Here is a 24265-nt window from a genome sequence, read left to right as displayed (position 1 = left end):
CAATATAAATTCCTCCCTCCTCTCATATGTTACCCAAGGCATAAGTAATCATGATGCTGCTAATCCACAATCCAGAATATTGAGTAAAAGAATCTCTCTCAATCCTGACTTTTTAAATCTTTGCCTCTATACTATTTGTATACCTTTACATACACACATTTATAAAATCTTTTTATCCTGTTACTCCCACAGCTGGAATGTAGGAAGGAGGAGAGGAGGGTGGGTTTCCACAGGGTCAGGTGTCACAATCTGGGAGGTAATTGAGAGTTACCAGTCTGAAATTGTTCATTTCCCTGTTTTAAAGAACTCTGTATTTGTCCCATGAAAATGTAGTTTCAATTTGTCCATGAATGGAAGCTAACAGTATTTTAGGATCTCAGTATTTAAGGTGTAGGCCATTTTTCCTAAATAACAAAGTGCAAATGAATTGGAAGTATTAGCAAAATAAAGAATTAAAAGAAATGTGCAGGGCACTAGTGGCTCACACCTATAATCCTAACTACTCAGGAGGCTGAGGCCTGAGGATTGCCAGCCTGGTCAGGAAAGTATGTGAGACTCTTATCTCCAATAAACCACCAGAAAACTGGAAGTGGCACTGTGCCTCAAGTGGTAGAGCTGAAGAGCTGAGGGACAACGCCTAGGCCCAGAGTTCAAGCCCCATGACCAATGGAAAAAAAAAAATGCAAGTCCAAACTGGATTTTGTTTTGTAGAATCCTAAAGTATTATAGAATATAAACAATCAAAATATAGATATTTATTAAAGAGCAGTAAAACAATCATAGCAAACTTTAGGATTTTAAAGAGTCATGGTAGGGTTTGAACCAAAGGGCTCAGGTGCTCTACTACTTGAGCCATGTCTCTAACTCATTTTGCCCTTGTTATCTTGATCTTGGCTCAGGCTGGCTTGTGTGTCTGTGTGTGTGTGCGCGTGCGTGTGCGTGCGCGTGTGTGTGCGTGTGTGCGCGTGTGCACGCTGGGGCTTAAACTCAGGGTCTAGGCACATCCCTGTCCTCACTCCCACTCCCACCCCCCAGCTTTTTTGCTCAAGGCTAGCACTCTTCTACTTGAGCCACAGCTCCATTTCCAGAATAACTAGGATTATAGACTCATAGTCACACGGAGCTCTTGATGGGGTAGAAATCTCCTGAACTTTTTGCCCAGATTGGCCTCCAATCATGATCTTCCTGATCACATCCTTTAATTATATGTATAGTAATTAACTGTAGATGTGGAGGTTTTAATCCTTAGAATTAATTTATTCACAATAGAAAAATCTTTCACAGAAGTCAAAATGACTTTGGGTTAGTTTAAAAATCATTATCTTGTATTACCCTAGATTATTTGTTCTCATTTAAGGATGTTATCTTTATTAGTTTATATCAAAATATTATGTTTTGCTAAAGTGACTATTTCAAATTTCTTTAACATTTCTAATTCAAGCTCTTGAGCTGACTGGAGGCTGAGCAAAAGTGTGGGGTCCAGAGTTCAAGTCCCTGTTGGTTCAAGGATCAACCCTTCTCCCTGCCCCCCCCCTCTTGTTGTCTCTCTGTCTGTGTCTCTGTCTGTCTGTCTGTGTCTCTCTCTCTCTCTTATTGGAGGCTGAGCAAAAGTGTGAGGTCCAGAGTTCAAGTCCCAGTTGGTCCAAGGATCAACCTCTACACACGAAAAACCTTGAGCTGTCCAGGAGTGGTTGTGGGTTTTCAAGGCCAGCCTGGGTTACATAGCAAGATCCTGTTTCAAAATACTAAATAAATAATACTTATTTTAACAATGAATTGATCAACTTGTAAGTTTTGTAGTTTGGCTGAGAATTTCTTTTGGTTGGGGGAGCAGTTCTAGAGTTTAGTGTCAGGAATTTGCACTTGCTGGGCAAATGCTTTACTTCTTGAGCCACATTTCCAGCCCCAATGTACATAGATTTTGTGAGTGCAGATGGTTTATTCCATATGAATAGTCCCAGTTTTCATAGAGAATAAGACACAAGATTGGGGCATGCATTGGTGGTAAGTACTTGCTTAGCATGCACTACTACCACAAGAAAAAAAAAGTAGTACAAAGGAAAAAGAAGAAAAAGAAAATTAAGCTTAACCCTAGAAGGAAGTTATAAACATGTTTTGTGGAATACATTTAAAAATCTCACTTTTTTTCCTTTTTTTTTTTTTTTTTTTTGTTGGCCGTGGGGCTTGAACTCTGGGCCTGGGCACTGTCCCTCAGCTCTTCAGCTCAAGGCGAGCGCTCTACCACTTGAGCTACAGCGCCACTTCTGGTTTTCTGGTGGTTTATTGGAGATAGGAGTCTCACGGTCTCTCCTGCCCTGGCTGGCTTTGAACCGTGATCCTCAGATCGCCTCCTGAGTAGCTAGGATTACAGGCGTGAGCCACCAGCGCCCGGCTCCTTTTTTTTTTTTTTTTTTTTTTTTTTTTTTTTTTTTTTTTTAATGGAGCTCGTACAGGGCTAGAGCTCAGGGTCTAAGTACTATCCTTTAGCTTTTTCACTCAAGGTTGGCACTTTACCACTTAAAGCCATAGCACCAATTCTGATTTTTAAAGTGGTTGATTGAAGATAAAAGTCTTAAACACTTTCCTGCCTGGGCTGGCTTTGAACATGGTACTCATATCTCAGCTTCCTGAGTAGTTAGGATTACAGATGTGAGCCACCAGTGCCTGGCTTCAATAGACACATTTTTATATTCTGGTGTCTATAGAATAACATTTTCCTTTTTAAATTACTATTATGTTGGGTGTTGGAAACATCACATCTCACTTGTATTAGGCAAGTCCTCAACCTCTGGGCTGCACTCACAATGCTTAGAAAAGCATTAGAAATGCTTAGAAAACTTGTCACCGGTTATCAATCATAGGCCAAAAACTTACACAAAATAGATACAATTTCTGTTTTTTTTTATGTATAAATCTTATTTATTTTTTTGGTCAGTCATGGGGCTTGAACTCGGGTTCTGGACACTCCCTGCTCAAGGCTAGCATTCTACCACTTTGAGCCACAGTGCCACTTAGGATTTTGTGGTGGCTATTTGGAGATAAAGTCTCATGCACTTTCCTGCCCAGGGTGGCTTTGAACTGTGATCCTCAGATCTTAGCCTCCAGCTAGCTAGGTAGTTATAGGTGTGAGTCACCAGCACCCAGTTTCACAATTTCTATTTTTATGTGTTCTGTGCAATTTTTACTAAGTTCTGTTGATGCTGACACTCAAGAGGAGCCCTTGCACATAAAAAGAACATTGCTAGGGTCTGGGAATGTGGCTTATAGTGGTAAAATGCTTGCCTACGGTGCATAAAGCCTGGGGTTCTATTCCTCAGCACCACATAAACAGAAAAAGCCGGAAGTGGTGCTCGGGCTCAAGTGATAGAGTGTTAGCCTTGAGGGGAAAAAAAAAAGCTCAGGGACAGTGCCCAAGCCCTGAATTCAAGCCCCAGGATGGGGAAAAAAAAACAAACATTGATAGAGGAAGATGAGTAATAGGAATATAGAGAATGCTTGTAGGGATAAAATTCTACAAAGTAGACTGTGTAAAAGTTCTACCCACTTTTCTTTAATGGAGTGATAAAATTGCCTGATCAGGCTGAGCATATACTCCCTGCCCTCAGGAGATGGAGGATTGGGAGGTTGAGGCTGGTCTGCTCTACATAGTGAGATCATGTGTTAAAACAACAATATCCCTTCCCCCCTTTTATTTTAAAAAACTTAGTTATTATAAAGGTGATATACAGAGGGGTTACAGTTATGTAAGTCAGGTAATGAGTACTTTTTTTTTTTTTTGGGTCCGGTCATGGGGCCTGAACTCTGGGCCTGGGCACTGTCACTCAGCTCTTCAGCTCAAGGCTAGCGCTCTACCACTTGAGCCACAGCACCACATCTGGCTTTTTTTCTTTTTGCTTATGTGGTGCCGAGAAATGGAACCCAAGGCCTCATGCATGCAAGGCAAGCGCTCTACCACTGAGCCACCTTCCCAGCCCCATGTACATTTCTTTTTGGACAATGTCACCTCTTTCCTTGCTCTCTCCCAGTTTTTCTCTCCCATTCCACCCACAAGTTGTATAGTTCATTTTCTTCAACATAGTGTCCAGTGTTGCTTTTATTTTTCACAAGGCAAATTAGCCTATAATGGGAGCTAATATACACTAATCCAGACCACAGGTTTAAACCTGATTAATGATTTTAATGATACTGCATATTATTTTATTGTTCTGGTTATAGCTAAGAATAATATGAAGATACTGGACTAGGATACATTTATTATTTAAACTATATTAAAATTTTGCCAGGTGTCAGTGGCTCATGTCTGTAATCCTAGCTACTCAGGAGGCTGAGATCTGATGAACATGGTTCAAAGACAGGCTGGGCAGGAAAGTCCATGAAACCTTATCTCCAATTAACCGCTAGAAAACCAGAAGTGGTGCTGTGGCTCAAGTGGTAGAGCACTAGCCTTGAGCTGAAGAGCTGAGGGACAGCACCCAGGCCTAGAGTTCACACCCCACAACTGACAAAAAAAAAAAAAAAAAAAGCAATATATTTTTTTAAACTTCTGCAGGTTTTTTTGTTGTCGTTTTTTAATTTTATTTTATTGTAAGATGCTGTACAGAAGGGTTATGGTTACATGAGTAAGGTAATGAGTATATTTCTTGTCAAGTATTGTTTCCTCCTCCTCTACTACTGGAAGTTTTCCCATGGTTTTTGCCAGTGTCTTTACCAGTGCAATACATAGAGTTATCAACTAATACAGTTTATTTTTGTCTGAATTTGAGGTAGAGGAATATGTCTGGGCTTTTGTGTTTTTACTGTAAAGCTACCCGGTAGTACTTAAATCCCTACAAGATAATGGATACTTTTTATCCAGTAATTTAGAAAGGATTAAAAATCAGGTTATTATTTTGAAGGAATGGCTCAGTGGTATAGCACTGACTTAACAAGGCCATGAGTTCATGCCCAGTATCAGAAAAAATAATCATGCTATTTAATTTGTATTTACAGTTTGTTTAACCCTGTAAATAAATACTGTGGGTAGACTAGAACAAAAGATACATTTTAAATATTGCTGTGTCAGAACGAGCATTTTTTAGGAAGCATTCTTTGATAAATATTCTGAGTATATGACATTCTGACAAAGTAAAAATAAAATGGTGACTCCGTGGCTCATATCTGCCATCCTACCTTCTTATACCTGCCATCATCTTCATAGATCAGGTGGATCATAGTTGGAATAGTGGGAGAAAAGTTTGTGAAACTTCATTGCATCCAATAAAAGCTGGGCACATTGGTATGTGTCCGTCATCCCAACTACATGGGAAGTGGAGGAGGGTTGAGGTCCAGATTGGCCTACATTTTTTTTGCTGGTCCTGAAGCTTTAACTCTCGGCCTTGGTGCTATCTCTGAGCTTCTCTTGCTCAAGGTTAGCACTCTCCCACTTGAGCCACAGCAATACTTCAGGCTTTTTTTTTTTTTGAGTAGTTTATTGTAGATAAGAGTCTCATGGACTTTCCTGCCCCAGCTGTCTTTGAACCACAATCCTCAAATCTCAGCCTCTTGAGTAGTTTAGGATTATAGGCATGAGCGACCAGTGCCTAGCTCCTATGCATCAGTATGAGACACTATTTGCAAATTTAATAAAGCAGGGCTGGGAAGTTGGCCCAGTGGTAGAGTGCTTGCCTTGCATGCATGAGGCTCTGGGTTCGATTCCTCAGCACCACATAAGTAAAAAGAAAAAAGCTGGAAGTGGTGCTGTGGCTCAAGTGGTAGAGCGCTAGCCTTGAGCTAAAGAGCTGAGGGACTGGGACCAAGCCCAGAGTTCAAGCCCCATGACTGACAAAAATAAATAAATAAAATAAAATAGAGCCTTGAATCACAGTTTGAAAGGCATCAGAAGAAAGAGATGCTCTCAGTAAATCAGCAAACCTTCCAGTGTCCATTGGTTGTGCTAATTACTTTCCTTAAAAAGCCTTTGGATCAGACATTTTATACATAGTAACATATCTAATTTAAAATTACAAATAGGCAAATATTTTGAAAAGAAAATCAGTGTGGGGATCAGTATGAAAAATAAAAAACATTTTTGCTGCTGCAAACATACAGGTGTTTCTTACAGTCTGGGTGTACTGTTGACAATACATATTCTTCCACTCTGTATGAGAGTTTGGGTAAGGGTGCAGCCCCAAAACAAAACAAAACATATGAACTAGAGTTCTGGCTTATGGATTAGATTGCATTTGTAAACAGAAAAAATTGGTGAATATGAGTTAACAAAAATTGGGAGTAAGAAATTTTCTGACATGCATTTATTTGGATGTTAATAATTTAATTTTAAAACATTGCTAATTGTAGCATGTAAACTTAGGTTGGGTGGGAAAAGTACAAGTGGGAAATTGAAACTGTTTTAAACATGTAAATTAAATGATCAGCCCTACAATTTTTGTTTTTTGTATTTTTTTGTAAAGTAATCTGGATTGTTTATTTTATATGCTGGGATGCCAGTTGTTTTTTCTATTAATACACTTAACTTGCATTCTAGCTTCGCCATTCAGAGACAGGCATCGTGTGGTGGGTTGTGTGACAGTGTCTGTCAATAGTGAAGAGAAATAGTGCCAGAGACACTTAACCCATCCAATCTCACCCAGGGTATAGGTCGGTCTCGTTTTCAGACTTCTTCATAAGTCTTTTTTACTTTCTTTCTTTCCTCCTTTCTTCCTTCATTTCTTTTTTTTGTTTGTTATTTTATTTCTAATTAGTGGATTGATACTGATTGAAACTAAACCTTTTTGTAAAGCTTCAAACTTTGCATTAATATTTTTAAGAAGAAGAAAAGTAGAAAATGAAGGTTGGCATGTAAGGTGTTGACAAAGCAGGTTTGCAGCCACTTTGTGTATTAGAGATATATTAGTATCTTGGCAACATAAATGTTGGCCTTATAATTTTTTTCTCTAAAAATCTCTTTTGTTTGATCTGAAAATATGCTCTTATATCTGGTAATTTTTATCAAATAGGCTGTTTAAATTTGAAATCATTCTTAACATTAAGAAAAATAACTTATGAGGAATAACTAGGGTTCAACAATGTGTTTTAGGTTAGAAATTGTTTCCAAATACCTGTTGGTTTTTACAATTATTGTATGAATAATCAACAATTTGCTCCTTCTCTGTTCCACTATTGGTTCACTTAGCACGCTTAAAATATTAGAAGGTTCTAAGAAATGTACATATATTAGAAAGTTCTTTGCTGGGTGCCTTTGGCTCATGACTGTATTCTTAGGTACTTAGGAAGCTAAGATTGGGAGGAGTGCAGTTCTAGGTCAGCCCAGAGGTGGGTGTGGTGGCATATGTCTGTTACCTTCCATATGCTAGGAAACCTGAAATAGGCAGATCAATAGCCCAGGAATTGTCCTGGGCAGGAAGTGAGACCCTGTCTCAAAAATCACAAGTGTTAGCCAGGTACCAGTGGCTCATACTGTAATCCTAGCTACTCAGAAAGTTGAGAAATCAAACCCTAGTTAGTACTATTGGGGGTGAGGGAAGGAGGGAGAGAGAGATTTCTTTTAGTGACATTTTAAAAGAAACTGCTTTTGCACAGATGTTGAAAAATTATAACATATATGCATAGTTAGATGATAGGGTTCAGATTTGATTTAGGAAATGTAGTTAAATATTTCTATCATAGCCGGGCGCTGGTGGCTCACGCCTGTAATCCTAGCTACTCAGGAGGCTGAGATCTGAGGATCGCGGTTCAAAGCCAGCCCGGGCAGGAGAGACCGTGAGACTCCTATCTCAAATAAACCACCAGAAAACCGGAAGTGGCACTGTAGCTCAAGTGGTAGAGCGCTCGCCTTGAGCTGAAGAGCTGAGGGACAGCGCCCAGGGCCAGAGTTCAAGCCCCACGACCGACCAAAAAAAAAAAAAAATATTTCTATCATGTGTTATATTTGTTGGGTACAGAATGTTTCTAATGTCAGCTTTCTATTAAAAATAATTAGTATGGCTTTTAAAACACTGAAATATTATTGTAGTTAAAATACCTTATTTGGCATTAAAGGACTAAAATATTATTATAGTTTAAATAACTTATAATTGACACATCAAGAACTAAAGTCCTTATTTTTAAGAAAGTAATATATAAAATCTGTACATTTTTCTGTATATGCTACTGCTTAGTCTATTTTCATCTTTGTCATTGTCACAAAATTGAACATATTGGGCTGGGAAGGTGGCTCAGTGGTAGAGTGCTTGCCTAGTATGCATGAAGCCCTAGGTTTGACTCCTCAGCACCACATAAACAGAAAAAGCCGGAAGTGGTGCTGTGGCTCAAGTGGTAGAGCGCTAGCCTTGAGCTGAATAGCTGAGAGGCAGCACCCAGGTCCAGAGTTCAAGCGCGCGCGCACACACACACACACACACACACACACACACACACACACACACACACACGCACGCACGCACACACGCACGCACACACACACACACACCCCATATTGTCAGATACTGTCTACCAGTCTTTTTACCCCAAATACTCTGCATGTTCATTGCCTATTAGTGACTCCATTCTTTTTGTTAGTTCTCCCTGCTGGAGTTTGAACTTAGGGACTTAATTACATGCTAGGCAAGCAAGAATACCTCTGAGCCTTCTATCAATTCTTAAAAAGAAGTCATACATACAAATGAGGCTCATTATCATTACTGACATTTGGACTGGCAGTTGGCTATTGCTAATAGAATATTAGTCTTAAATACAGAACGCTATAGATAAAATACTTCCCTTCCCTTTATTAAAATTTTGAGATTACAAATTTTCATTTGTGAATTATAGACTGATCTATTTCCCCTCTCCCCCCTTCAGTTCATGATGTTCTCTGTATTCACAGAAAACATTTTAGGAAAAATAAATTCTTATATGTAAACTAAAGTAGGTTCAAAGATAATTAACTTCACAAAAGTAAAATTGAATAAAAGCATATTCACATGCTATTTAGATGAGTAATTTTAAAAAAAAATAAAGAGAACTGCAGATTTATAGTTTGCTTCTGAGAAATAAGCAACAAATAAAATCAAATTTATAAAGTAGAAATTCATTATACCTCAATAGGAAATAAAAGCAGTGAATATAAAAATATAGTAAAAAATGTAAAAACTTTTATATTGAAGTTTCTGTATTTTTAGTATGCAGTAATTAAACATAGACTACACATTCCTACCAGATAAAAATAGGGACTCAGTACTAAAAAGTAGGAAAAAAAGTAGTTGCTATGTTTTCTTTGGAGGAATTTATTTTTAAAATGTATATACAGATAAGTCAGGATTGCATTAATATTAGTTTTATAGGATGCCAAACTATTTCTTGTTAGTGATAAGAGGACTGAAAGAGCTTTATAGATATTTTATGTACATTTTTATTCCTTGGGATATATTATATGATACTTTCCTAGGAATCCTTGGAATTGAGAAATTTAAAATGTTGGTGGTTGATGAAGTGGTAGAGTTCAGGTGGTAGAGCAACCTAGCAAGTGTGCAGCCTTGAGTTCAATACCCATTAACACCAATAAATTATAAAGAAAGAAAAAATAGATATGTAAAATGCTTTTAATGTTATTTTAATATATTTATATTTTAATTAGATTATATTAAGAATATTTTTATTCTTGGTAAATTTATAGATTATGTACAAGTAGGTAAAGTAGGAGAAAAATGAGGGAAGGGTAGCAAGTTTGACAAGAAATGTACTGATTACCTTACTTATGTAACTGTAACCCCTCTGTACATCACCTTGATAGTAAACTAAAAAAATTTTTTTTTTTTTTGGTCCAGTTGTGGGGCTTGAACTCTGGGCCTGGGCGCTGTCCTTCAGCTCTTCAGCTCAAGGCTAGCACTCTACCACTTGAGCCACAGCACCACTTCTGGCTTTTTTCTTTTTGCTTATGTGGTGCTGAGGAATCAAACCCAGGGCCTCAGGCATGCAAGGCAAGTGCTCTACCACTGAGCCACCTTCCCAGCCCCCTAAAAATGTTTTTAAAGGAATTAATAGAATACTCTGGGAAATAGTAAGTAGTTATTTCTAAACATAGTTTTTTCCTTGGATTATATGTTATTTTAATGTTTATTTGAAGAATTTTGTGTAAATCCTTTCTTTTTTCTTTAACCTATATTTATTTGCCAATTTAACTTGATATAATTCAGTAAATATTTCCAATTTTTAGCTTCTGGCTGTAAGTTTAAGTTCCCATGATCCTTACTTTGGGTTCAATTTACGTGCTAGGATAATTCACAGAACCCAGGGAAGTACTTCTTATTATAAAGGATTATAAAGGATATTTTAAAGGGTACAAATGAATAGTTTTAACAAAGAAATATATGGAGCAAGGTGTAGATGGATACTGAGCACAGAACGTCTCTGTGGTGGTTGGATGCATCTCTCTCTGCCCCATGAATGTGTTCTTGTTCACTTCCTTAGAAGCTTCTGAACTCAGGCTTTTGGCTTTTTATGGAGGCTTCATTTTATAGGCATGATTGATTAAATCATTGGCCACTGGTGACCAACTTAACCTTCCTCTCACTTCCTTCTTCAGTGGTGAGAGGATGGAGTTGCTGTTAATTCTCACCCTTTGAGCACATGGTTGGTCCCCTGGCAACCTGCCATTCTTCATGTGGTTATCTAGTGACTTCCTCAATTTCTTTTTTCCTTTATCACTCTGAAGCAAAGGGTCAAAATTGTAACTAGAAATATTTTTTCCTTTTTTAAAATTAATCAACTTTTATGTTTTTTGAACAGTTTCAGGTTCACACTAGAAGTGAGTGGAGTTCCTATATCCCCTGTCCCTCCGTACCAATAACCTCCCCGACTACCAACATCAACCATTGGTATGCTTGTTACATGCAGGAACCCACATCCATACATCATACCACTCAAACTCCATGGTTTATAGGGTACGGCTTGTTTATTATATGGGATTTGACAAATGGGTGATGTTAGGTATCCATCATTGTTCACTGACCTAAAACTCCTCTGTATTCAGCCTATTTTTCCCCATAATTCCTGGCAAACATTGCCCCTTGCACTTCTCTCAGGTTTTTGGAATTGTTACTGGTTTTCACAACCACCCAGGGTAGGAAATCTTGTTTGACCTTTGAAGAAACTGAGACTCAGGAGGGAGATTTCTAGGGTTTAGTTAGGGCCTACTCAGTTGGCCACCCAGACTCTATGCCTGCACCCTGGTATGAAATGTATTCCTGAAGGAGATAAAGCCAGTAATGGTGTGAGAACCATGCAAGAACATTCAGGCTGCATAGGACTGCCTTGCCCTGACCAGAAATACTCTTAATGATCTAGTTGTTTAGGAGTTAATGAAACTCTAAGTCAGGAACCTGAGATGAACCAAAAAATAATAAAATGCTGTTGAATTCATTATTGGTTTTCATACAAACTTTCCATCTGTGATGGACAGGGATCTCTGAGATGTTCTGCATCCTCATGTGTGATTCAAAAAAGATGGATGGGGAAGCAGCTTTATAGAAATATAAGTTCACAGCATTTGTGCTGTATGCTTTGTGTATTCCACTGCAAATATTGCATGCTGCCTACTTATATTTCTCTGAAAATCAAGAACATAGACACACACATTTATTTCATTTTTTGCCAATAGTTGGAACAGATGGAGGAATGTTTGGCACATCTTTTCTATTTTTTTTCTAAAATGAATGTGGTAGTGTTTTTCAAGAAGCAAGGAAAAAACTTTATACTTAAACCCAAAGTGGCTACAAATCAGCTCTTAAACTGTCACTGACATTAGCATCTAGATTTTGTAGTTTTTACAAGTCTTTTAAAATATTTATTTACTAAGAAAACATTGCATTAATGCATGATACAAAATTGATAGATTTTTTTTCTTTAAATTGGAATGCAGTTTAAAAGTGACTGAATTTTCTAATTTCAGCTACTGCATTTGACAAGAATACAACCTGGAAAATGGAACTGGTATCATCTTTTTCCTCTAGGTTCTTTGACTTATAGTAGTTGGGTAAACATCTTTCAAAGTGGCATTATGTAGATCACGTTTTTTAATATTTTTTAATATTTATCATAGTGCTCTTAATAACAAAATGTCAATTGTAGATAATTTACATATTTTGATATATTTTTAATTAAAAAATAGCTTTGGCTTTTGATTATCTACAAATTGATATTCCTACATTTTATTCTTTATAACTGATGTGTGTTTTGTAATTTCAGTAATGGCACATCTCAAAACTGTAATAAATGCCATAGATAGCAGTTAAATATAAGTATTTTAGTTGTCTGACACATTACCTATTTTTATGTGTATGATTATAAATCTTTTCTATTTTACATCAAATAAATGATATTTTAAAGTATTATAAGTAATGACTGTCAGCCTACATTTTAGTGTGCCTCCAAGGCTAAGAGTTAAAGGTTAAGATTAAAGTAATATTTTCAATATTACTACTTCTAGTTGCTACTCATCTGAAAAAATCTGTTTATATCTTCTTTTTTGCTTACCACATAATAGATACATGTGGTTTTTTTTAAATTTGATGTGCTCCAGAGATTATTCTTACTGTTTAACAAACCAGTAAGATTTGCTGTTTATGATATTAGGAAAGTGTGTTAATGGTCACAATTACACAGATCCTTTGAAAGATAAAGGTAATGAACAGTGGCAACCAATTTCTGAGCACATAATCAAGTACTTTAAAAAGAGAAATCCATCTAATAGTCTTTTACTCTGCTTTTTATTCAGTCTTAAAGAATGGATTTTAGACCTCATGATTTTAAAATGCCACTTCTAAGTTCTGGAGACTCTGAGTAGTTAACTTGTTTATCTTCTACAACCCAGCATGTTCCAAATCAGACTGTTTTCATCTTTTTCTCATAGATTTTACAGTCAATCATAGTGACGGTACCAGTTCCATTTTGCCTCCAATTCAGTTGATTATATATTTTTCTATTTATTTCTCATTTTATAATTGATATCTGGAATAATCAGCAGCTCTTTTCTCATTTATTTTCTCATATTTTTATTCCAGGATTTGCCTCTGAAGCAGGGAGTGTCTGCATTAAAAATGACCTGTAGTTCTCTGCTTCATAGGTTAGAAACTTATTTTAATATTTTGTGGCTAAGCACAGTCCCACTTCTCAAATTTTATAATGAATTATTTAATTGGCATTGAATGTGGACCACAAGAATATTTCATATTGGGGTTTTCTTTATTATTTTAAATGATTAAAATTCAACAGAACATCCAGCTGAGGCAATAAAAGCTTTGTTCTTGCTTTACAGCTTAAAACACTAAATTAGATTTTTTAAAATCTATTGATTATAACACAAAATGATGCTATTTGAGCATTTAAAAAATTACATTTCTTAGGCCTTTTATCGCTTGAAGCATTTATATTCTAAAACTTAACCAAATTCCAACTATTCATTTTGGGGAAAACAATCTGTTTACAAATCACATTTTCAATGGGACTGCTAGCCAGCACAGGTGAAAACATGTATAGTGTATTTACTCTTGAATTGTACACTGCAGATGCTTCTTCAGCTCCCTCCTCTTCCTCCATGGGCGGTGCTTGCAGCTCCTTTACCACCTCTTCCAGCCCTACCATTTATTCTACCTCAGTCACCGACAGCAAGGCTATGCAAGTGGAGAGCTGCTCCTCAGCCGTGGGGGTAAGTAACAGAGGGGTAAGTGAAAAGCAGTTAACCAGTAACACAGTTCAGCAGCATCCATCAACCCCGAAGAGGCACACAGTTTTGTACATCTCACCACCACCCGAGGACTTGCTGGATAACAGTCGGATGTCCTGCCAGGATGAGGGGTGTGGATTGGAATCTGAGCAGAGCTGCAGTATGTGGATGGAGGATTCCCCCTCCAACTTCAGTAACATGAGCACCAGTTCCTACAATGATAACACAGAGGTACCTCGTAAATCACGAAAACGAAATCCAAAGCAGAGGCCTGGGGTCAAACGACGAGATTGTGAAGAATCTAATATGGATATATTTGATGCCGACAGTGCCAAAGCACCTCACTATGTGCTTTCTCAGCTTACTACGGACAACAAAGGCAACTCAAAAGCTGGAAATGGGTTGGTATTCATATTTTTTTAAAGTTCTATCACCATTATGCAAAACAAAAGAAATAAATCATTCCCAACTTTTCTTAATTGTTCAGTATAAGTGTGCATATAAAGCAAAGATGCTAAGTTTATCATTGAAATACACAAAAACTTAAAATAATCAAATTTTGCAATACAAAAAAAATAACAATAGATTATAGCAATAGATACCTTCGAGGTATAGTGCTAGTAGAAAATGAGAGTAAATGCTTTGAAATAAACTTTAAATTTCAAATGAATTTGTATTTTAAAAGGATTTTTAAAACATTTTTACTTACAGAAATAAGTAGCATTGTAATAGGTATAACTAAAACAACTTAAAAACCTTCTCCAAAAAGTAATTTGTTCTCTTTATAGTGCATCTTCATATAGTTTACTCCCATTACATTTTGAGAGGATTTTAGGTCTTATTTTTGTTTTTTTCTTTTCACTTGATGAAGGCAAGAACAATCAGTATTAATGGCTTGTCTCATCACTTATTTAAGTTTATGTGTTTTAAACTTTTTTCCTTTGATATGTTATTCCAGATGAGGATTTGTTTTTTTAGAATCATTTTTCCCCTTTGTGATTCTGGGTTACTTGAAGGGTGAAGGAGCCAGATCATGGTGCATATTTGAGTTTGCATTTATCTGTGTAACTTATACTCTTCTCAGGAAAGATATTTCATAGCTGTATTACAGATTATTCCCTGCTACAGTGCAGAGATATATTTTAAACTGTAAGTTCTTTAGTATTTTAATTTAATAGTTAATTGCTAGAGTTTTTTTTTTTTAATTTTTTTTGGGGGGTCCGGTCATGGAGCTTGAACCCTGGGCCTGGGCGCTGTCCCTTAGCTCTTCAGCTCAAGGCTAGCGCTCTACCAATTGAGCCATAGCATCACTTCCAGCTTTTTTATTTTCTGCTTATGTGGTGCTGAGGAATCGAACCCAGGGCCTCATGCATGCAAGGCAAGCACTCTACCACTGAGCCACCTTCCCAGCCCAATTGCTAGAGTTTTAAAAGTAGCTTTTCCTACAATATATAGTCAATACTGTTTAGTAAATTTCACTGGATTTTGAAAATTTAAATTTTTGGGAGGCAGAGTATAACTTTTTTTAAAAAAGTTAACCTTTAGTTGAGTCCCTTATAATGTCAGCCCAAAAAGTTCAGATTGATTTACTAAGTTAGGACACCATAATCTCTCTTACATTAAAATCTGGTTGAATGTTATAATCTTCTTACATATTAACTTTTTCCTTAAATATTTCCTCTGTACATTTTTAAAGTAATAACCATCATATAAGCTAGAAGATTCATACTATTTTCCTTTATAATTTTCAGTTTAACTTCTTTAGGATAATAGAGTTAAATAAAAATGCACATTTAGTTTTTTCAGTTTTAGAAAGTACAAATTAATAAGTTTCCAAAAGGAAAATAGAATATTACCTTTCCTAAAATGATTCTACTTAACACAGTCAAGAATTTCAGAATATACATATAGAACTAATAAATACAAGACTATGAAACATAAAACCAGAAGTCACTAAAGTAAATATGACTAGTAGCACAGATCTAAAAGGTTCATGAGTACCTTTAAACCCATGTGTGTTTTTGAGTTTCAACAGAAGAAGGTATTTTATAAAGTTACAAAGAGCTTTCATTCTTCTAAAATAAATAACAAAGATTCCAATTAAAATTAAGTTAAAAAACAAAAAGAAAATTTGTGCTGGTATTGGAGCTTAAACTCAGGACATTTCACTTTGCTTTTTTGCTGACAGCTGACACTACCAGTTGAGTCATACCTCTAGGAAGATTGGTTTTTTTTTCTCGGGTCTGGTCGTGGGGCCTGAACTCTGGCCTGGGTGCTGTCCCTCAGCTCTTCAGCTCAAGGCTAATGCTCTACCATTTGTGAGCCACATTGCCACTTCCGGCTTTTTTTTTCCTGCTTATGTGGTGCTGAGGAATCGAACTCAGGGCCTCATGCATTCAAGGCAAGTGCTCTACCACTGAGCCACCTTCCCAGCCCTCTAGGCAGATTTTTTTTACTGGTTACTTGGAGAGAGTCTCGCAGGCTTTTCTGCTTGGGCTGGCTTTGAATTGGGATCTTCAGATCTCAAGCCTCCTACAAAATTAGGATTACAAGGGAGCCAACAATACCTGGCCAAGAGCAAGAGCAAGTAAAATTTTAACTTAGAGTTAGTTTATACAATGATACATTGCTGCTGACCTAAAAGGGATATTCTCTGGTTAGAAAAGATTTGAGGTTACCCAGTTGAAGTATAAAGGTACTGGTCAAGACAAAAATCTTTCATTAAGATAATTCTTGGAAGCAGAAACTCCATCAAGCAGCAGAAGAAATGTGCATTATTTGACCCTAGTATGGAAATTATAGGGAAATTAAAAGTTTTTAGTTATAAAAAATATATTCAAGAAAGAGGCTGGGAAGGTGGCTCAGTGGTAGAGTTGCTTGCCTAGCATGCATGAAGCCCCGAGATTGATTCCTCAGTACCATATAAACATAAAAAGCTGGAAGTAGCACTGTAGTTCAAGTGCTAGCCTTGAGCAGAAGAAGCTCAGGGACAGTACCTAGGTCCTGATTCAAGCCCCAGGATTGGCAAAAAAGAAAAAAATGTATTTTTAGGAAAGAATGAACCACATGGAAAAACTGGTCTCAGTTATTATTATTTTTTTTAATGTGTGTGCCAGTCCTCAGGGCCTGGGCTCTATCCCTGAGCTTGCTTTTGTTCAACATTAGCATTACCACTTGAGCCATTAAAATTCAATTTGCTTCTTTTTGTTCAAGGGTAGCACTCTACCACTTGAGCCACAGCACTACTTCCAGCTTTTTCTGTTATGTGGTACTGAGGAATCGAACCCAGGCTTCATGCATGCTAGACAAGCACTTTACCACCAAGCCACATACCCAGCCCAACATTTAATTTTTAAAAATGGATTTCTCCAACTTTTTGGAGGTTAATTGGAGACAAGAGTCTCAAGGACTTCCTTGCCCAGACTGGCTTCAAACCACAATCTCAGTTTCCTGAGTAAACAGGATTACAGGCATGAGCCAGCACTGGCTTCAAATAATTTTGCATTCCTAAGCTAATTACAATTTCAACAATGAGAGAAATGCTAGCAACATGAAATTTTAAAATGTTTTGCGATACAGTTACATTTTATATACCATAATTTGTCATTTATATAATACTAAGTAGTTAGAAAATAAACTTCCAAATATAGTGTATATAGCAGTTTTTCTTCAAAATAGTACATAGAAATGTACATGCCCCTTATCCTGTGAGCTTGTGGTGGGGCTTGAGTTCAGGTCCTTACTCCCAAGTCAGGTGTTCCACTATTTGAGCCACACCTCCAGTTCTGTTCTAGAATTTTAGATGGTGGAGATAAAGAGTATCACAAATTTGTCTGTTGGTGCTGCCTTTGAATCAGATACTTAGAGCTCAGGCTCCTGAGTAGCTAGGAGTACTAAGTATGAGCCACCAGCACCCAGCTCCCCTATTTTTTTAGCCTGTGTTACTTGTACCAAGGAGTTTCATTGTGATATTACCATATGTGCATGCATTATTCCCTAAAGAAGTCTTTTTAACTTGTAGAAAATCCATTTTTTAAAAAACTTAATGTTGTTTATTAAGGAAAAACCTGTTTAAAAGAAAAATTTGGAGCCGGGCGCTGGTGGCTCACACCTGTAATCCTACTCAGGAGGCTGAGATCTGGGGATCATGGTTCAAAAGCCAGCCTGGGCAGGAAAGTTCATGAGACTCTTATCTCCAATAAACCACTGGAAAACCGGAAGTGGTGCTGTGGCTCAAGCAGTAAAGCGCTCACCTTGAGCTGAAGAGCACAGTCCGCCCAAGCCCAGAGTTCAAGCCCCACGACCGACCAAAAAAAAAAAAAAATTTGGCATTTAAATATTCTGCTATGTTATTCTTCAGTTCTTCAACTAAATATCCTGAACAGTCAGTCCTATATGTCTTCTAGATATTCCTAGAAGATAAGGTATGATGGCACGTAGATGAAAAATGTATTTTAGACATTTTATAGTAAAAATTATTTTTGTAAACAACCACAGAAAGAAATGACTTATGAATAGAGCATTCCACAACAGTGGATTTTCCTTTTTAGTTGTCCTTTATAATTAAGCTGGGGGCCGATGGCTCTTGCCTGTAATTCTAGCTACACAGGAGACTGAGATCTGAGGATCGTGGTTCAAAGCCAGCCCAGGTAAGAAAAGCTGTGAAACTCATCTCCAATAAACCACCAGAAAACCGGAAGTGGCACTGTGACTCAAGTGCTAGAGTGCTCGCCTTGAGCTGAAGAGCTGAAGGACAGTGCCCAGGCACAGAATTCAAGCCCCATGGGCTGGGAAGGTGGCTCAGTGATAGAGTGCTTGCCTTGCATGCCTGAGGCCCTGGATTCGATTCCTCAACACCACATAAGCAAAAAGAAAAAATCCGGAAGTGGCGCTGTGGCTCAAGTGGTAGAGTGCTAGCCTTGAGCTGAAGAGCTGAGGGACAGCGCCCAGGCCCAGAGTTCAGGCCCCACGACCAAAAAAAAAAAAAAAAAAAGAATTCAGGCCCATGACTGACAAAAAAAAAAAATTCTAGCATAAGGTTATCTCCAACATCATAATCAATAAATAGTTACTTTTTTTCCCTTATGCTATTGTACCTTAAGAATTAGTTTTTCATGCCTATAGATAGACCTAAATATATCTACTTTTTATTTTTACAATTTAAACTTAGAAAATAAAGATTTTAAAGACTTTTCAAACATTATTTCTAGACTAAATAGGAAAAATATGAATTGAAAAACTCAGACGTGGAGCTGCAGCTCAAAGTGGTAGAGTATTAGCCTTGAGCAAAAGAGCTCAGGGACAGTGCCCAGGCTGGGCACTGGGCAATGACAAGCTTAGTTCAAGCCCCATGACTGACAAAAAAGAAAAGAACAAAAGAAAAAAACGCATTTCAGAAACTACTTAATTCCATGTTCTATTCCTTTTTATGCCTTATTGTATACTTTGTGAACTCATCCAGTGGTCTTCATTCTAAATAAGATATTTTGTTTACCTGGAATAGTAAAAGTTATTTTCATTTATTTACCTTCATGAAATACTAGCTTGCCGAGCTTAAATGAGTATACAAATCTTATCTGGCCAACTTATTTGATGTGCCACATGTGTTTTCCTTATATTTCAAACTTAAAATTCCCCCTTTTTTGTTATAAAGCTGATATATATGAATTATAAATACTTGAAAAGTACAAGGAATTAAATAACTTGTAATCCAGCTATTCAGTACAACTTTTATTGCCATTTTGCTATATGCAATCCTTTTTTATGTGATTGTGAGGGATATTTTACATAGTTTCAACAAATTAAGTTTTTATTTTGATATTGATGAATGTAAAACATTATTACAGGTTTGTTTGTTTTTTTCTCATGCCAGTCTTGGGGCTTGAACTCAGGAACTGGGTTCTATCCCTGAGCTCTTTTTGCTCAAGGCTAGTTTTCTACTGCTTGAGCCACTTCCAGCTTTTTGGTGGTTAATTGGAGATAAGAGTCTCAGGGACCTTTCTGCTCAGTCTGACTTCAAACAGTTCTCAGATCTGGGCCTCCTGAGTAGCTAGGATGACAGGAATTTCATATGAAGAATGGCACACTATTCAGGCCAACAGACTTGAATTTGCCCCCAAATGATTTTAAAAAAAAAAAAAGGCAAAATTTCTTGCCCACTTTTCCAGACATAACTTGATATTTTCATAAAATTCTTCCCAAGTTTTTAAAAAATAACTTATACAGGTAATCTTCGATTTAATTATGACATTTTTATGACTGGCATTTGTCCAGTTATGATTTGGTGACTTTCTCTTCCTTTCCTTTTCTGTCTCTTTGAGTGTTATGTAAAAGCTCAACACACACACACACTCACAAAACAAAAGCTCTGTTTGCTTTTATCATCAAACACTTCACTTCTGTTGTGTTTTGTGAATTTATGAAGACAAGCACAAGACTTGCCCTGAAAACTTTTCCTTTTGCCTAGTAACTTACTGCTTCTGTGTCAGTTCCATGCCTGCTTTCCTTCATTCTTCTGTCCTTTCTTAGTAGTCAAGGGGTTCAACCCAGTTCCCATTTTTATTGAGGTCACTGTCTTTCTTCCCTTTGTTCCTGATGACCGAGTCAACAGCTTCTTTTTTATTTTCACCTGAAGCGGTAAACATTAGAGCCAGGTTTTAAGGCTTTTTAGTTTGTCTTCACTTGGAGTCATAATATTTCTCCTCTGACCTGGTTACTTTCAGAGATTTTGTCCATAGTGTCTCCTGATTTCAAAATCCTTAATGTGAAATCAAGACATGATAGATCTAGCATTAGACATGTACTTTTAAAAATAAATGTACATTAATAATTTAAATTTTTATGTTGCTCAACAGTATTATTACTATTTTCATCACATATTTACAATGTTGCGGTTAACTTTACAAATTAAATATACTGGCCTCAAGTCCTAATAGTGACTTTGGATATTGTCTGTTTTTGAAGATACATTCAGTCTTTATAACAAAAATATTAAAAACAGATGTTTAAAAATTATTTTTAAATAACATGTATTGTCAGTACTGTAAAGCCCAGATTGTTAAATTTTTATTTAGGGGTTTAATCATTTAAGCAATCACAAAGATAATCTGAAAAAAAAACAACAACATAATGCTAGAGAATGTTGTTAGAGTAGAGATCGTTTCTAGAGTAAAACTAATTTCCCATAGAATCACATTTTTTAATTATAAATTTTTCTTAAGTGATTTACTAAGGAGGAGATCCAAAAGAATATACTTAATATATTTTCATTTCTTTAGGTGTGTGTATATATATGTATTTGCTTCTCCTACTTTTTTCTTTTGCTTTGCAAATCTGATTAGAAAGTAAAATACTATCCAATTTTGGTGGTTTAATGCTCTAATCCCAACACTGGGAGGGCAGAGGCTAGAGGATTTCAAGTTCAAGGCTGATTTTGGCAATATAGTGAATTTAAGACTAGCTTGGGCTGCATAGCAAGATCCTGTCCCCAAAATACAGGGGAAAAAAGTAGTAATAGTTCACCTGTGAGCTTTATATAAGCTCACATATATGTGTAATTAAAAATTTTTTTTTGTTCAGCAATGTGAAAGATTCTAGTTTATTGTACTCTTCTTCCTTCCTGCTTTTACTCAAATGCATTCTTTTTCTTTTCTGTCCAGTTTTTTATATTATAAGCTTTATGGGTTGTATTTTTGTTTGTTTGTTTGTTTTGAGGTGCTGGTCCTGGTGCTAGAACTCAGGACCTAGATGCAGTCCCTGAGCATTTCTGCTGAAGGCTAGTACTTGAGCCATAACTCCATTTCTGACTTCCTGGTGGTTTAAGTGGAGATAAGAGTCTCAGAGACTTTCTTGTTTCTGTTGGCTTTAAACCACAATCCTCAGATTCCAGCCTCCTGATTAATTAGTTAGGATTATAGGCATGAGCCACCAGTGCCTAGTGTCTGGCAAACTTTGTTAAATTTTGAAGATACTTGGGTTATGGAATGTTTCTTCCTTTAACGCTGTTTTATAAGTAAGCTAAGTAGTTGTATTTAATGTTATAGCCTATTCTGTTTCTTTATCTTAGATGGCTTACCTTATTAGAAAAGTGTTTTTGATATTTTCTTCATGTTGTGCTTTTATTTCTCAGAACATTGGACAACCAAAAAGGAACTGGAGTAAAGAAGAGCCCTATGTTGTGTGGACAGTATCCTGTTAAAAGTGAGGGAAAAGAGCTGAAGATAGTTGTACAGCCTGAGACCCAACACCGAGCTCGTTATCTGACTGAGGGCAGCCGAGGCTCAGTGAAAGATAGAACACAGCAAGGCTTTCCTACAGTAAAGGTGTTTATTTTGCTTAATATTACATAAATTTTTTTTCTAATTTCACTATTTTGAATTTTTATTTTATGTTGTATTACATTTTAAACTCAAGACTTTTTGCACTCTACCACTTGAGCCACTCCCCTAACCTAATAATTATTTATTTTTTAACTTTGGCAAAAGCTGCCTAAAGCAGAAAAGGCAACATTATTATCTCTGTATAAAAGAGAATGGACTTAAAGGGCTGGGAAGGTGGCTCAGTGGTAGAGTGCTTGCCTCACATGCATGAGGCTCTGGGTTTAATTCCTAAGCACCACATAAGCAGAAAAAGCCAGAAGTGGCACTATGGCTCAACTGGTAGAGCGCTAGCCGTGAGCTGAAGACCTGAGGGATGGCATCCAGGCCCAGAGTTCAGGCCCCACAACTGACAAAAAACCAAAACAAAACAAAACAAAAAAAGAATACTGGAAGTCTAATTGGCTCCTAAGTCAAATATTACCTTGATAGTCATTTAATTTTAGTTTACATAACGATGAGATGTTTTGAAAAATAAACGTGTTTACTTTTACCAGCTCCAAACATTGTTTTTAAGAAGAATTAGGCTTCAAACTCTTTACATGCTTGCTTAACTGGTGCTCAACCACTTGAGCCGTTTCTCCAGTCAAGCATTTAACTGATTAATTGGAGATGTAATCTCACAGACTTTTCTACCCAGACTGGCTTCTAACTTTGATCCTCTACATCTCAGCCTCCTGAATTTCTAAGATTACAGGCATGAACACTATCACCTGACCCCAGCTCCTTTATAAAAAAGTTTTAGGAGCTGGGAACTAGTGTCTTGTATCTGTAATCCTAACTGCTCAGGAGGCTGAGATCTGAGGATCGTGGTTTCAAGCCAATCCAAGCAGGAAAGTCTAACAACCAACCAAAAAACCAGAATGGAGATGTGGCTCAAGTAGTAGAGCACTATCTTTGAGCAAAAAGAAGCTCGGGGATAGCAACCAGACCTGAGTTCAAACCCCAGGACCTACACACACACACAAAAATTTTTTAGTGGTAGAGTGCTTGAGTAGCATTCTTGAATTTGGATTAGTAGCACCACACAAACAATTTTTTGACCTGTTTTTCTTTAGGATTTAAATTACTTATTTTAATCTAGTTACAAATAAAGGATTTTAGTCTTAAATATTTAATTTTATAAATAGCTCTTTTGAAATGGTAATTAGTGATTCTCTGTTTCATGGTTTTTGGTTCCAGCTGGAAGGCCATAATGAACCAGTAGTGTTGCAGGTGTTTGTGGGCAATGATTCTGGCCGAGTGAAACCACATGGATTTTATCAAGCCTGTAGGGTAACTGGACGAAATACAACTCCCTGCAAAGAAGTAGACATTGAGGGCACCACTGTGATAGAAGTTGGCCTTGACCCTAGCAACAATATGACACTGGCGTAAGTGCTTAGTACAAGCTTTTCATTATATATTGTATTTTGTCCTGGGCAGAAAAATATCTTGGTTTCTACTGTAAAGAAGATGAAATTCTAACACCTTAAGGATTTTACTAAAATGTTTTAGTAATTGTACATACAAAGTGATTACTATAGAATGTAAATGGGTTAAATTTAAATCTTACCATTTACCAAGGTGAAAGATAAAGAAAAGAAAACCAGGTAGAATGCTGGCTTTTGGAAATTTTTGAACTTATTGAGATTTATAATATTAATATAGAAAGTAAAAGTTTGATTTATTAAATTCAGTATATGTAGTAGAAGAGGAAAGGAAGACAATACTGGTCATTAAAATAGAGAAAAGCCAGATAGGGTGTTACACGGCTATGATCCTAGCCCTTAGGATGCTAAAGCCAGGTGTATAGCAAATTTGAGGTTAGCAGAGGGTATGTAGAAAGATCCTGTAAGGAAAAAAGCAATAGAGACTGGGGTCACAGATCATTGTTAGAATATGTGATGACTACAGCAAAATCTTAGACCCTAGCTCAAAATAACCAGTGGAAAAAAGGGCTAGAAGCATATCTCAGCAGTAGAGTGCTTCTTAGCAAGCAAGAAGCCCTGGTGCAAACTCAAGTATTACTACACATATACAGTGCCCCCCCCCGGCAAAAAAAGTAAACCTATTCTATTTTAATGTCTGTATAAGCTGCAAAAACAAAGTTAAATTAATTATTTTAAAATGTCTTGGGCGGGGCTGGGAAGGTGGCTCAGTGGTAGAGTGCTTGCCTTGCATGCCTGAGGCCCTGAGTTCGATTCCTCAG

At 36.9% G+C, this 24265-nt stretch overlaps 1 protein-coding gene across 10 annotated transcripts in view; it reads left to right on the top strand.

The window, feature by feature from the left end:
• Nfat5 (nuclear factor of activated T cells 5) overlaps positions 1 to 24265 on the top strand; it is a 95567-nt gene that overhangs the window by 32965 nt on the left and 38337 nt on the right. For 5 of the 10 annotated variants that reach the window (XM_070004691.1, XM_070004690.1, XM_070004692.1 and 2 more), the window contains 3 exons: positions 13542 to 14100; positions 21828 to 22020; positions 23257 to 23447. In XM_070004691.1, coding sequence (XP_069860792.1) covers positions 13542 to 14100; positions 21828 to 22020; positions 23257 to 23447 — 943 coding nt within the window. Of the gene's footprint in view, positions 1 to 10902; positions 10920 to 13037; positions 13100 to 13541; positions 14101 to 21827; positions 22021 to 23256; positions 23448 to 24265 lie in introns of those variants that run through there. The other 5 variants (XM_070004697.1, XM_070004695.1, XM_070004694.1 and 2 more) reach the window with 4 other exon arrangements.

This window comes from Dipodomys merriami, unplaced genomic scaffold, assembly GCF_024711535.1.
Source record: "Dipodomys merriami isolate MVZ:Mamm:240054 unplaced genomic scaffold, mDipMer1.0.p SCAF_64, whole genome shotgun sequence".
Taxonomy (NCBI): Eukaryota; Metazoa; Chordata; class Mammalia; order Rodentia; family Heteromyidae; genus Dipodomys; species Dipodomys merriami.
The sequence above is the reverse complement of the archived record's forward strand: the minus strand, read 5'-3'. Positions and strand labels throughout refer to the sequence as shown.